Genomic DNA, 13,781 nt, shown 5'->3' on the forward strand with positions numbered 1-13,781 from the left:
AACTCGGAAAGGATAAGATTCTGATTTCAGGCTGAGAAATAAGGTCTGTACTGTAAAACCCACCATGGCAAAACCATGATCGCCTGCTGACCTCAGATATGATGGTGAGATCCTTAAACAGCAGGCGGTGTGGGAGTGAGGATACCAGTCTATTTACATAAGCTCCTACAAAGCCTGGGGCTCTGCTTGTTTGTACTAAATGAGGGTTTAAAAATAAATATACATCTTTATTCTTCACTGCATTTTGATTGAGCCTCGTTACCTCAAGAAGTCACTATTAGATCAGTCAGTGTACCACTAAAACCAAACTCACTTCATTCAAGAGATCTGTGTCCTCTAAGCTACAGAGTACGGTAAACACGAAGTTTATAGATTCCTGGTTTCTTGTTTAAATAACATGTATTAAAAATACTGCTACCATTTAATAGAGAACTGTTTAGAGGTATGCTAATGGCCACAAGAAAATTTCAAACCTCCATAATGTGCTTTAATCACCAGCTGGAGATCAAAAGCCACCATGTGATTTTATATATCATGGGCAGCTTCCAGAACTGCCTTACATGGAAAGAGATCAATAGTAAAATTGGTAGATACAGCAAAGCTTTTGCAATAAAAGCGTTTTATGTATCTTGTTCAAAGCATTTAAGTACCTTTTAGATCACTGATTGAACCATAGACATTATAAAGTGGAACCTTTTAATACCAAAATAAATTTCCAGAGTAAAATTCCATTATAGGAAAAAGTGTTTCACTGCAACAGGATAGATAATAATTCTTTCACATGTAATGGGATATATGAAATGTTTGATGATAAACAGAAGTTCTTTGTACCATTATAGTAAGACCTCATGTATTGTTTGTGTCTGTACTATAACACATCTATTGCATATGGTATTATATATATATAATGTATACACACACACATGCACCCTATAAAAACATGTCCAAACTAAGGTGAGTGAAACACTTCACTTTAAGGTAGTTAAATGAAAGTAGAAAGTGTTGCCACCCATATAAACTTTGGACTGCAACCAAAGTAAACATACAAGCTCTTTAAAAATAAAAAAATCACGAAAGCCCTTTAATTTGGATTAATTTAGTGCACTTCAAACAGACAAGTCTTAGAAGCCTCATGTTAGTTAAAATGAATCACTAACAACTTCAAATCATCTGCTTGTTAGCATCACAAACAGGAAAAGAGAAACTTTCCAAATGGTCTTTCTTTAGGAGCTTTTCTACACCAGCATTGTGGTAATGCAGTAATGCTCTCCCTCCAGCACCCCAATCCCTCTTCCCCCTTCTTTATTCACTTGCTGTATGTATCCTGGGCCATACTGACTTCAGTCACCCTAGTGTAATTCCACTCAAGTCAGTGAAGTTAGTCCCCATCTTTACATATACTCTTCCCACTTAATTTCTCCCCTGGAAGAGATTTACCTCAGTGCATGCTACACAAGCCCTGCATAGCACTTCAGCCCCGGAAGGTGTAGGGTGAATTTCACTCACTGTTTAAATACTGACTCAGAATATTTTAATGACCTGGTTAGTATTTTATTTATATCAATTGAAGTGATGTATATTTCTATTTCTCCAACCATTTTAAAATAATTTGATGTTATAATCATTACAATTAATCATTTTATTGTTTTGTAAGGTTTCTGTAAGAAGTAAAATGTATTTTTGAAGTAGTGTACCAACAATGCTGCAGAAGAACCAAATCACAAAAAAAGGGCACTTCCCCCTGCCCAAAAAAAAAAAAAAAAAAAAAAAAATTGATGCATTTCAAATTTATGTGCACAAAAATGATTCAATTTTCTGCTCAATATTTTTGGAGATTGCTGACCATTCCAAACTGTGTGTATTTTATTCAGATAGCAGAATGAAAAACTTAACAGGTCACTAAGGACTATGATTTTGGTATGACTTTAGTCTAAAATTGAAGATTTATAGAATTTTTCAGATTATTCTTGATTTATCCAACTGACTCATCCATATCTTTACTCCATTTTTTACCTTTCATTTTCAGGAAATTTTACTTGATCATAATAAAATAAACATTCTGTTTTTAGCATCCATTTGCAGCTTTGCCAGGAATAATAGGCTGTGGGCCAAGTAACAAAAAGGAATTTGGATATTAATTTTTTTATGTAAATTGAGCCTGGATGACTGGCTAGATTTGGAGAGACATTCCTTCTCATCAGAATATGATACTTTTTTTGGATACATTGTTTTGCTATATAATCTCTCTTTTAAGCAGAGAAGCCAATTAAGAATAGCTGAAGTCAACATCAAGGCAAAACTAGCATTAGTACTAATATTGGAGCCTCATGCTACTACCTGCAGGTAAACCCACAAAAGGAAGAAACATGCTCCCCAGTTTGATACTTGTGGATGTAAATTGCAGCATCTCCTTGGGCAAGGTGTTTAGTCCTGTGTGGAAAGGGAATACATGTAGTCTTTTGAAAATCCATGCAGAACAGCAATGAGATACGTTGGGTGTGATATAAAAACCTAGATGGAGGTATGGATAGAGGGAGAGATATGGAAACACTAACCTGTCCCCATGAAGGGCTCTGTCCTCTTCAGAAAAGGAATATGGCTCCTTTTAATTCTGCCCCCTGTCCAACAGCAGGGCTACTGCCGGAGCCAACCTGCTGCTTGCTCTGGCCCTTGTAGTCTGCCCTCCTTTTTGAGAGGAGTCACTTTGCTGGAAGGGATTCTTTACTGGTTCTACCAGCCTTCATTTTTGCATGGATTTCTGGTAGGAAGCCAGGTTCTGTGGAGGAGAGTATGACTGGTGTTCTTTCATTGCCTGACCCCCAGAACACTTTTCTTGACCTGTGGAGTCACAAGCTTGTAAATTTCACATAGAGAGTTTTCAGTGTTTGAAGGAGACAAAAAGTATGCTGCAGAGGTACAGCTCCCCGTCTGCAGATTTAGGGGCTTCTTCCCCACCCCCCGCCATTTTGCTTCCCTGCCCCCAGTCCACCTAGCAGAGCAGAATATGGGACTCATAGGAAGGCCTTTGAAAAACTCATTTCATTTGTAGTGGGATGAAGTCCTGCCGAACATTTTCAAACAGTTATAAGAGCGGTGTCTCCCTCCCTCCCTTACATTTGAATTGTAAACTTAATACACTTAGATTTGAGCCATTTGAATGGTCTTGTGATTAGGATATAGAATTGGGAGTCAGGAAATTAGTCCTTTTCCCTGTTCTGTTGCAGATTTCCTCTGTGAACTTTGGCAAATGTCTTAACTGTTCTGTGCCTCAATTTCTTCATCTGTAAAATGGGGATAAGTGACTTACTCTTCAGCAGGACATTGAAGCTTAAAAAGCAACAGAGGGTCCTGTGGCATCTTTGAGTCCAACAGAAGTATTGGGAGCATAAGCTTTCGTGGGTAAGAACCTCACTTCTTCAGATGCAAGAAGTGAGGCTCTTACCCACGAAAGCTTATGCTCCCAATACTTCTGTTAGTCTCAAAGGTGCCACAGGACCCTCTGTTGCTTTTTACAGATTCAGACTAACACGGCTACCCCTCTGATAATTGAAGCTTAAGTCACTATTTGTAAACTGCTTGGAGGAGCTTAGGAGGAGTGTTAGAGACATGAAAATTATTCATTTCCATCATTCACTTTCCTTTGAAGGAAAATATCGTTCATTAAATCCTGGGTTAAGGGCGTTAGCACTCTCACCCTAAATTTTTTTTGTTAGAGTTGGATAAAAATGTTAAACTGTTGTCTAACATCTGTTTGCACATCAATTACATCCATCCTCTGCACAATGTTTTCAGTTTCCTCTGGCTTCTTAATCACTGGTAACAGTGTTCTTCACCTTGTAAAAACTTTAAGTTCAGATATAATCAAATGCAATAATTTGTCTAATTTGCTAGTTGCAGGTAATGAAAGGACACATGGGGAAATCCTTAAACATGTGGCAGGAATAACTTTGTTTCTAACTAGTTATTAATAGCATTCAGACACAATAGGATGTTGTACTGACCTATTAATATACACCTTGGATGCATCATGAGGCCTGAGGTCACTGGGCAGACTGCCTTACATACTTAAATTGTATACACCTCTACCCCGATATAACGTGACCCGATATAACACGAATTCGGATATAACGCGGTAAAGCAGCAGGGAGCCCCGGGCCCTTTAAAGCGCCGCCCGAGCCCCGCTGCTTTACTGCGTTATATCTGAATTCGTGTGGAACCCCGGGCCCTTTAAATCGCCACCCAAGCCTCACTGCTGGAGCTCCGGTGGTAATTTAAAGAGCCCGGGGCTCCCCGCAATGGCTGGAGCACCGGGCCCTTTAAACCACCACTGGGGAAGCCTGACTGTACTGGCTTACTTTAACCTCTGGATATAACGCGGTTTCCCCTATAATGTGGTGAGATTTTTTGGCTCCAGAGGACCGTGTTATATCGGGGTAGAGGTGTACTAATGGAGCAATAAAAAGGCTCTATAGTGTCCTGTTGCTATTATAGTATATTTAGGCTTGGAAGAATTAGATTTTTATCGGTAAATGTCAGTAAATGTCTATTTTACCATATACACACAAACTGAAGAAAAAATATGTCATCTAATGTTGAAATTTCAGATAGGAAAAGTAGTAAGTTCTCAAGCAGCATTTATTCTTAGTTTGCTTTAAGGATGTTTACTTTGTATATTTTGTGTGTTGACAGTTTGTGCTTTAACAGTTAGAAAGCTTAATTTTTTGAACCACAATGTCAATTGTCATTAAATTGTCTGACTCCCCCATCAATGGTTCCAACAACGGTTAAAATTTAAATAAGAATATTTTCTATTTTTATTTTGTTAGGTCCAAGGAAAATGGAGTATAGAACAGGTTGTTTGGCCAGCTTAGCCAAAGTTAGGCTAACTGTAGTTGCTGGGCCATTCCTGTCTCTCTGTGAAACATGAGGACATGCTTGCTTGGGCTTCAAAGAATGAGATAAAGGGGGGGACCATATTCTTGTACCAAATGTACTAGGAACGGTTTGTTTGGACATATGGAGACTTGCAGTCTCCACTCCCTGTTTCTGTTCTTAACTCCCTACTTTCTCCTAGTTTCTAGTGCATGACGAAAAAGCTGATAAGAAGCTGCTGAGGAATCATGAACTGTTTGTACTGTCAAAGAACATAGATATGCATGAATATTAGAAGCTTTTAACTAGTAAAGGAGGGGATTGGGTTGCTTTAACTATGACGCGACGGAACTGTCTATATAATCTCACTAGTTATTGTAATCGTGGCTGGTTCTCTCTGGAGACGGGCCGCTCTCTATTGTTGTGTGCACTCTTCAATAAAGAGCTTGTATTGGACCTTGCTGGTGTTGCCTGTCTCTCACTCTGCGGTCAGACAACGAACCTTGCCGTCTGGGTTAAAAAGTCCCTGACAATTTCAAATCCATAATTTTGTACAACTGTGAAAATTTAAATAAATACATCCAAAAAAGCTTAAAAATAAACATTGATATTATGTCAGAATTATCATTAAAAAAATCCATTGAATTCTGCCAAGCCTAAATATAGTATGGTTATTATTCTTTTAAAAATAAAAATTAAATTAACTCTTCAATGCTTCTTGTATACATTCTTTTCACTGAGGAAAACAATATAAAATGGAAAGGTGAGAAAAAAGTAGAAAAAGCGTGCAGTAACTGCATTTTTCTAGCATTAACAAAACCTATCATAGATATGAATGGAAGCATCATGTCCTGAAATGCAGTTTGAGTGCATTTTGAGTGCTCACAAGTGAGCTTGAAAAGCCTGGGTCTGCATGTGCGGGTACACGGTCCTGCATACACTATGCAGTGCAGACATACCTGAAGTAACAGTGCACTTATCACAAAACTTTCTGGGTGTGGATGGCAGTGTTGTGTTGTATTTGGCAGTTAAGATTCACTACAGACCCAGCTGTATCACTGTCTTCTCACAAGCCTTGCTCGCATCTCTGAGCTCTGGTTCTTTGGCCAGGATTATAATCCTATCTGATCCAAGCATTTTAAGCATGATTCAACAAAATATTAATATTTATCTTTATAGCACTGTACAGATGTCATTCTAGCATCCCTGTGAGATATGTAAGAACTGTTCCCATTACGAAGATGGGGAAAGTGAGGCAGAAAAGTTAAGGGAATGGTCCCAGGTGACGGAGGAGTCCAATGGAATTAGTGTCAGGAGTTTCCAGCTTGTCGTCTTGTGCTCAGACCATAAGACCACATGTTTCACAAGAACTTTCTCTAATTCAGTTATGCAAAAATTAGAGATGGACCAAAATTTGCATTTGAGGTGTCAACACCTTTTGAATTTCAGGAGGAACAGGATTTGGGGTCACAATGCCACTCACTCAGATTTGGCCCATCCACCCCTCTGTCATAACTGTAAGAATGATCTTATGGGCAAAGTGCTACAGTATGTAGCATCTTCTGCTTTCTTTACTTTTATTTTTCTGATTTTTCTATGAGCTTGCAAAGCAGGTTATAAGGTATAGAATTCAAAGCAGTACAGGTTGTAAAAAGCGGCAGAAATACATTATATGGGAGCAACTGAGTATGTGGGGTCAACCTAGGTTTTCAAAGGGAACAGGTATCTAGGTACTATAATGATGGGCATATTACAGTTTGATTGGTGTTAACACATTCTAATCTTTGTTTGGCATCCCTAAGAATGGAGCCTCTTAAGAGTACCCATCAAATCATCTCTCTCTATTTAAGGAATCATTGAGCTGACTCCCTGTGCCCCCCAAACAAAACAGTTCCCCCCCCCCTTGGCATTCCTTGAATTCCGATCTTCCGACTATGTGTGTCTCCAAGTTCACAGCTTGGTAGAAGCAAGTGTGGGTGTGTTTTGATTTCTCTCTGACAACAAAAGAATGAAATGTAGTGATATCTGCTGACAACTGGATCAGAGCTCCCAGGTATCAAGATTTGACTCCTACAAAACCAATATGTGGTGAGGAGGACAATCTGCTTTGACCTTATAAGAGATCTGAAAGGGGGCAAACCAAAATGTTTCCTTTGCAATTTATCTCTTTCTCATTCTGTAACTGTATCAGTAATTCTGTAAAGTGATTTGACATATATAAAAAATATTGTGTAGAATTTGTATTTTTTTTAAACATGAACTGACTTTAAGATTGAATGAAAAGGTTCCTCAGCACAGCAAACAAATGAAATAATTTACCATAATGATTATTTTTTGTGAAATTCTTAGAGGTAGGCGTACCCCTAGAATCACAGAAGCTAAAAAGACCTGTTTAGATTATCTAGTGTCCAGTTACATCATGAAATTCATCCATGTGCCACTGCAGAGCCTGGTGTTGGCATGGAATGAGAGGAGAGTGGCTTGCATTTGGCCTTGACATAGGTTAGGGCAGCCCTGGTTGGTGGCCTAATTTGTTTCCTGCTGCTTAAGGCCCCAATGGGCCTTATGGCAGCTAGGGAATAATCAGGGTGCAGTACTGCCTTGCTTCCTTCTATCTCCCTGACCATACCTGACTCGCTCTGTAATGAGTCCTGTGCTGGAGTCCAGTGGTTCTGCACCTGACTGACAAAGACTGTATGCTGGGGGATAATCCTTGTGGAAGCACTGTGTTCTGCAGGCACTCTGAACCAGCATGGCTGGCACAAATGGCACAGAGCAACCATGACATGAGCATATAGTTTAGCTCAGTCCAGTTTTAACGTTTCAAGGATGGGTCTTCCACTACCTTTCACAGCCTGAAAGCTCTTACTGTAGGAATAAGGATGGCAGTGTTGCTAGCTCTTGCAGGTATTTCCTGGTATCTGGTGGGGTTTTTTAAAGCTCTGGCTCCAGGAATCACTTGACTCTCAGCATTCTTCTTTAGAAAAGTTTCTAGCCCTCATTTTTCTGGAAAATCTTAAAACGTGACCTTTAAAGGCTCGAATACCAGAGGGGGTGGGGGGAACCTCCCATTCAGTCTTTAAAATCTCATGCTTTTAAGCCAGTCCCAGGAGTTGAGTGCGCGGTTTGGCAATTCTGCAGATGCATCGCCCTTGGCTGTATTTTCCACTTGCCTCCTGGGGTTTTACTCATTAGATGGTCTCCGAACTGGAGTTCCTGAACACGGCTCCTTTGCACGGCTACCTTCGCGCCCCCCCCCGTGCGGCTCCTGGTCCTTTCGCTCTGGGACAGCGCAGGCTTGCGCCACCAAGCCAACAAAAACGACAACTCCCAGGGTGCACCGGGCTCGGGGGTGGGGAGGGAGCGACGGTGGCCGGTGAGGTGTGCGGCCGGCTCTGTTCTCTTGTAGGCGGGCTCCGCCGGGTAGGTAGCCAATAGGCGAGGGCGATAGTGGGATGTGCGTAGACTGGCGGGCGGGTTGCCTGGGGGCTTATGCAGTGCGGGAATTTCGGACGGGGAAGAAGGAGCGGTTGGGCCGGGCCCGGCTCCTGAGACCCAGCAGGTATTTGAAGCTGGGGCTCTGAGGAGGCGGGCTCAGCCGGCTGGAACCGGCCTCGGCCTGCTCCCCTGCCCCCGGCGCTGGGCTCCGGCCCGGGAAAGGGGCGGGAGAAGCTCCTGTGTCGCGCTTTGCCCCGCGAGTCCCCGTGGCGGGAAGGGGTTTGACCCAACTCGCTCCCCGCCGGGAAACAGCCTCCTCCCCCTCCCGGCTTGCTCGGCGCGGGGCTCACTCCTGCCCGGCTTCCCCACCCCCACGGGTCCACTTCCACCCGGGGAGACGTTACTGAAAGGTCTCGAGGTTCATCCCGCCCCTTAAGCTCGGGCGGGGCCTACCCAGCTGTGGAGCTCACAACCCCGCGGTGCCCCGCTTCTGAGCCTGCCCCCTCAGCCCCCCGCCCCAGGGGCTTTTGATGGCCGCGGCGTTGGACGCGGGTAATGCTGTTTACGCCAAGGTGTGAGTCATGGGGGGCGGGAGAACGGGCGGGATCAGCCCAGCACGTGCAGATAAGAGTGAAGTGTATTTCTCATCTCTTGGGGAGGGGCGTGAAGGGAGGAGAAGTGTCACGGGGAAGTGGAGGGCGGGGACCACTTGAAATCCATCATCACTTAAGACGATGAAGATGCGAGAGAAAATAAGTTTTACCTTGTAACAAATGTGTCCTTAAAATCCTGCCTAAATGAGTTAGGCTCGAGCAGGTCCATCCTGTTTGCGACCCGGACTGTGGAGATGAGTTGGCTCCATTTTTCTACTGTTTATAGGACTCAACTTGCACAGGTGTAGGCTCAAACCTATGGTCCTGATGGATTTACAAGGAGAGCACTTCAAGGCATCCCTCACATTCTCTCTCTATCATTCATTAGGAAATTTTGAGTCTCTTCTGCTGGTGCTAAAGATTTTGTGATGTTTGGAGACTGTCATGTTCCTGATTAAGTTTCACACATTAAACTCATCGCTGTTTGAGACAGACTTTGAGATACCACTTTCTTCTTGGTGAGAATCAGCATTGAGTGCCCCAAATGAATATCAGAACAGCAGTTCTCAACCTCTGCAAAATCACCCCAGATACCTCAAACTGAAGGACTTCCTTGTTGTTGTGTAGGTGTCTGTTGTTGGTCCAAAGATGTAGAGATTTGGGGGTTATATCTGGTTTGGCTTTTTAGACATGTTCCCAGATAATAGAAATATATGAAGGGCTTTATCAGTCTGAGAATTATATGAATGGAAGTCAGAAAGTTGAAGGAGATTTTAAATCTAATTGAAGTACAAAGTGTTAATTATGGCTGGAGAAGATAGTTTAAAATTAATCCAGAATCAGGGAGGTTGCGTCTAAAAAGAACTAGATTTCACAGGTCTGATTCATGCTGCATTGAGGGATTCAAAAAATTAAAATGTCTTTCCCTCTGTGAAGAGGCCTGTGTCCAGCTTTCTGCAGTCTTGACAAAAAATTATAAAATATTTTAAAATCCACCAAAATTCACCCTGTCTAGTTTGAACATAAATACTGAGAGGGAAGAACTTTTAAATAGCTGTAACAAAAGCAATTACTTTGCTACCAATTGATTTTTAATAACCCCAGTTAATCTGAAATGTCTGGTGTTATTCTAAACGTGTAACAGAAGGCCTGAAGGAGGGAAAAAACTTTCTTGCATAAATTAGATCTTCAATTGCTGTAGAAACTACCTGTTTTGACACTGGAAATATCTGAAATATCAGTGGCCATTTTGGTGCCTTTCTCTCTGAAATGAGCAAAATTGTGTCCATTGTTTTGAATAAAACAAACAAAAATCCCAAACCTGCAAACAGTTTAAAGTATTTAGGAAATTTAAAAAAGAAAGTGTTTTTGTGGAGAGGAGGAAGGTATTTTTTTCTTCTTTGCTGACAGACTTGGAGAGTTCTGCTATGAGTAAGCAATATTAATGATGCACAGATTTCATGTCTAGCTGGAACTGCCTATTGACTAAAAGGTTCACAGGTTAGCAGCACTGTCCTCTCTATGCTGAAAAATAAAAAGCGATCCTATTGAGATAAACAAATCTAAAAATGACAGCTTGTAGAAAATAAGAAAAGAACCAGGAAGGAATTCAGCAGCATAGTTATTCTGAATGGCCACATACAGAAATACTTCCTTAAAATGAATTTGATTTATAGTCATTTGACTTTTACTGAGAATGGAAGAAAACGCAAACTGGGAAATGTCTATTCAAGCTTATTTAAGAGTACAACAGCAGTAACTGGAATACTATTTCAGATTGCATTTATAAAGATTACTGATTGCGAGACTGAATTGCTGAATTGTGTGCATACCTCAAGCATAGCATGTGGAAAAGCAGACAGTCACCTTGTACTCACTAAAGAAGTTTTGGAGAAGAGTTCAGACAAACCAACATCTACTTCTGTTGTCATTTTTCTGTTTGTTAGGAGCAAAATCTAAACTATTCAGTCTATACAACTTCTGAGTAAACAGCCCTATAAAAACAACAAGGAGTCTGGTGGCACCTTAAAGACTAACAGATTTATTTGGGCATGAGCTTTCGTGAGTAAAAACCTCACTTCTCCTTGTTGTTTTTGTAGATACAGACTAACACGGCTACCCCCTGATACTTGACAGCCCTATAAAGTGGTGCAACCATGTGCCTTAAAAATATGTTCCTGCCAGTAAGCAGGGTCAAATCTTCTCAGTACTTAAGAGATAGATGTCAAATAATATACTACATAGTACCCTACATTCAAGGATTTAAAAGCAGTTTGGGAGCACTAATTCAATTAAGCTTCACAATACTCCTGTGAGATTAGGGTGAGGTGGGGGGAGTGGTAATACACACAGAATGATGAAGTTGCAATGATTTATTACGGAGAGAGAGACAGACTAGCATCTCCAGGTGATAGACCATCTCTCCTCTCAAAAGGTATGTCTACACTAGAATAAAAGGCCCATAGCACAGCTGTGGTTGTCTTGGGCTCAGAGGGCTCAGTCTCTAGGGCTAAAAATTGCTATATAGATGTCTGGGCCCGGGCTCTGGGACCATCCCCCCCTTGTGGGAGATTTCAAAAACCAAAAAAAGCTATGATGTAGGTAATTTGTAGTGTTCTAAGGCTGTACTAAATGTATGCCCTAGTGTGGTGTTAGTGGGTATTGTACTGTTTGGATGAGAGATAAAACTGATGCTCTATCCTTAGTATGTATTGTGCAAGAGGAATAATTTTAGTGCTGGTATTCTGGCAAACTTCTAATTTGAGTAAATTGTATTTGATTATATCTAAACACCTCCCCCCCCCATCACTTTCATTTTGTTATAATCTTCACTTCCTGCCCTATAAATTCTGTTGTTACTATATTGTAAAATAGCTGCAGCATTCCTCTCTAGAAATGAATGATTTTTGTGCATCATTTTGTAAAGCATTTTAAGATCATATGCAATGAATGTTTACTTTTGGTTGTTTAGTAGTATCCTAGTGAGAAGTAGATGCTTTGAAACAAGGGACATCCTCCAAATATGGAGAGGGTAATATTCCAGTCATATATCTAAATTAAAAGTGTAGTGGTCTACAACATTTAACAGACCATTTAATCTTTCGGTGGCAAATTATGTGCAATAACAAAAGTAGCAATAAAGGGTTGTCTTTTCCTTCTTTGTTGCTGTTTACCTTGTCTCTTCAAATTTCATTGTCTTAAAAATGTGGGAAAAAGAAGAACAGGAGTACTTGTGGCACCTTAGAGACTAACAAATTTATTAGAGCATAAGCTTTCGTGGACTACAGCTGGGCTGTAGTCCACGAAAGCTTATGCTCTAATAAATTTGTTAGTCTCTAAGGTGCCACAAGTACTCCTGTTCTTCTTTTTGCGGATACAGACTAACACGGCTGTTACTCTGAAACTTAAAAATGTGGGGTTTTTTTGTAGGCAGCTACAACTGCTTCCAATCCCAAAATCTTCCTGTTTTTATACTGTGTAGCTTCTGAGAAGGTACATATCTGAACATATGATCTCAAGTGTGGAAGCATGGGGAGCCAGAGCTTCAGTACTTCCAGAGGACAAGTTTTCTGCAAAAAGAATGCTTAGCCTTGAGCATGCTGCCTTTTTAAAACTATAATTGCTTGGCACCTATGGCCTAGTGATAGCTTGACCAACTTGTGAGTAGGCACAGTGCCATCCTAACAGATGGATATGAATGTGTAGACAGTCAAGAAACCATGTATGAGTATCTAGTATAATTGTTAAGGGCAGGATTCTCAGCTGGGAACAGTCAAACCTCTGTTCATTCTGAGCTTTCACTTTATGGTTAAGGGGGATGTCATAATTAATTCATTTATTGACTGAGTGTCTGCAGGTGTGTAACTTTTGACCACGTTGGATAAAGAAAATGGGGGAGAGGGGAGCACTTTTCACTAACTCCTTTTGTGGAGTTAATTGAAATAAGCTGTTTTGTTCCCTATAAGCAGGTTTGTCAGCAGCAGATCTAATGGTGAGGTTACTAGGGTGAAATATATCCATAACTCTTCATTAATAAAGCTAATATTTATGTTGAATATAAATAGTTCAAGTTTTGTCTCTGGTTGATAGCATTTTACAAAGAATAAATCCCAGGAGAAGATGTGGCAGCACAGGTCAATATAGTATTTTCTGAAGCCAGGTATATGGTGGTGGAGAAGAAGCAGTAGTTCCTGGTGTCTATGGACCACTCTCTCTGGCCAGTTCAAGGAACATTTGAATTTGTACAAATCACACAAGTCAGATTTCTCCGCAGTTATAAATGGAGGAAAAACTGTATCTCATTTAAAAAAAACCCTGAAGTGTCAAGAAAAACATTTCAAGAGGACCCAGTGCAAATTATGGGTAAACTTTGTTTTATGAATTTAGATGAAGTGTCTCAAAGCTGTGTCTGGATTATATATATAAAAGGTGGTTTTATTTTACAGTAATAGCTAGAAATATTGGAAAGCAATTCAGAGTTTAAAAAAAATCTTTGCATTTTGGATACTAAAAGGTTCAGATGTGATAGGTGTGGGTAATAGTATTTTAGAAATACATTTTAGAGGTACCCTTCTCTTGAGGTGGTGACTTCATATTTGTTCTGCCGCTGGTGTGCCTATATCTGCTATGAGTATTCAAGTGTAGTTCTACTATCTTATGAAACTTTGCACATTTAGGAGGCTCCTGAAGAGTAGAACAGTATATTATTTCTTTTACTTTGGGGGTGGGGAACGGAAGCATTTTATTTTTTTTAACATTTTATTTTTCATCCAGGTGACGCATTTCCGGGCTGCAGACTTATTAGGTGGGGGACACATCTCATTTGCCAGGAAGTGGTGCTGGCAGCTGGTGGGAACATGATACCTGTTGTCCTGTCCT

The 13,781-nt window shown here is 40.8% G+C and overlaps 1 protein-coding gene across 3 annotated transcripts in view; it reads left to right on the plus strand.

Annotated features, from left to right (window-relative positions):
* The first annotated feature begins 8,348 nt into the window (after positions 1-8,348).
* VRK1 (VRK serine/threonine kinase 1) overlaps positions 8,349-13,781 on the plus strand; it is a 55,684-nt gene continuing 50,251 nt past the window's right edge. The window contains exon 1 of one of the 3 annotated variants that reach the window (XM_054027894.1): positions 8,349-8,434. Coding sequence is in view for 1 of the 3 variants with exons in the window: in XM_054027896.1 (XP_053883871.1) it covers positions 8,841-8,862 (22 nt within the window). In the remaining 2 variants the exon portion in view is untranslated. The other 2 variants (XM_054027896.1, XM_054027895.1) reach the window with 2 other exon arrangements.

The sequence above is a fragment of the Malaclemys terrapin genome, chromosome 4 (assembly GCF_027887155.1).
Source record: "Malaclemys terrapin pileata isolate rMalTer1 chromosome 4, rMalTer1.hap1, whole genome shotgun sequence".
NCBI lineage: Eukaryota > Metazoa > Chordata > Testudines > Emydidae > Malaclemys > Malaclemys terrapin.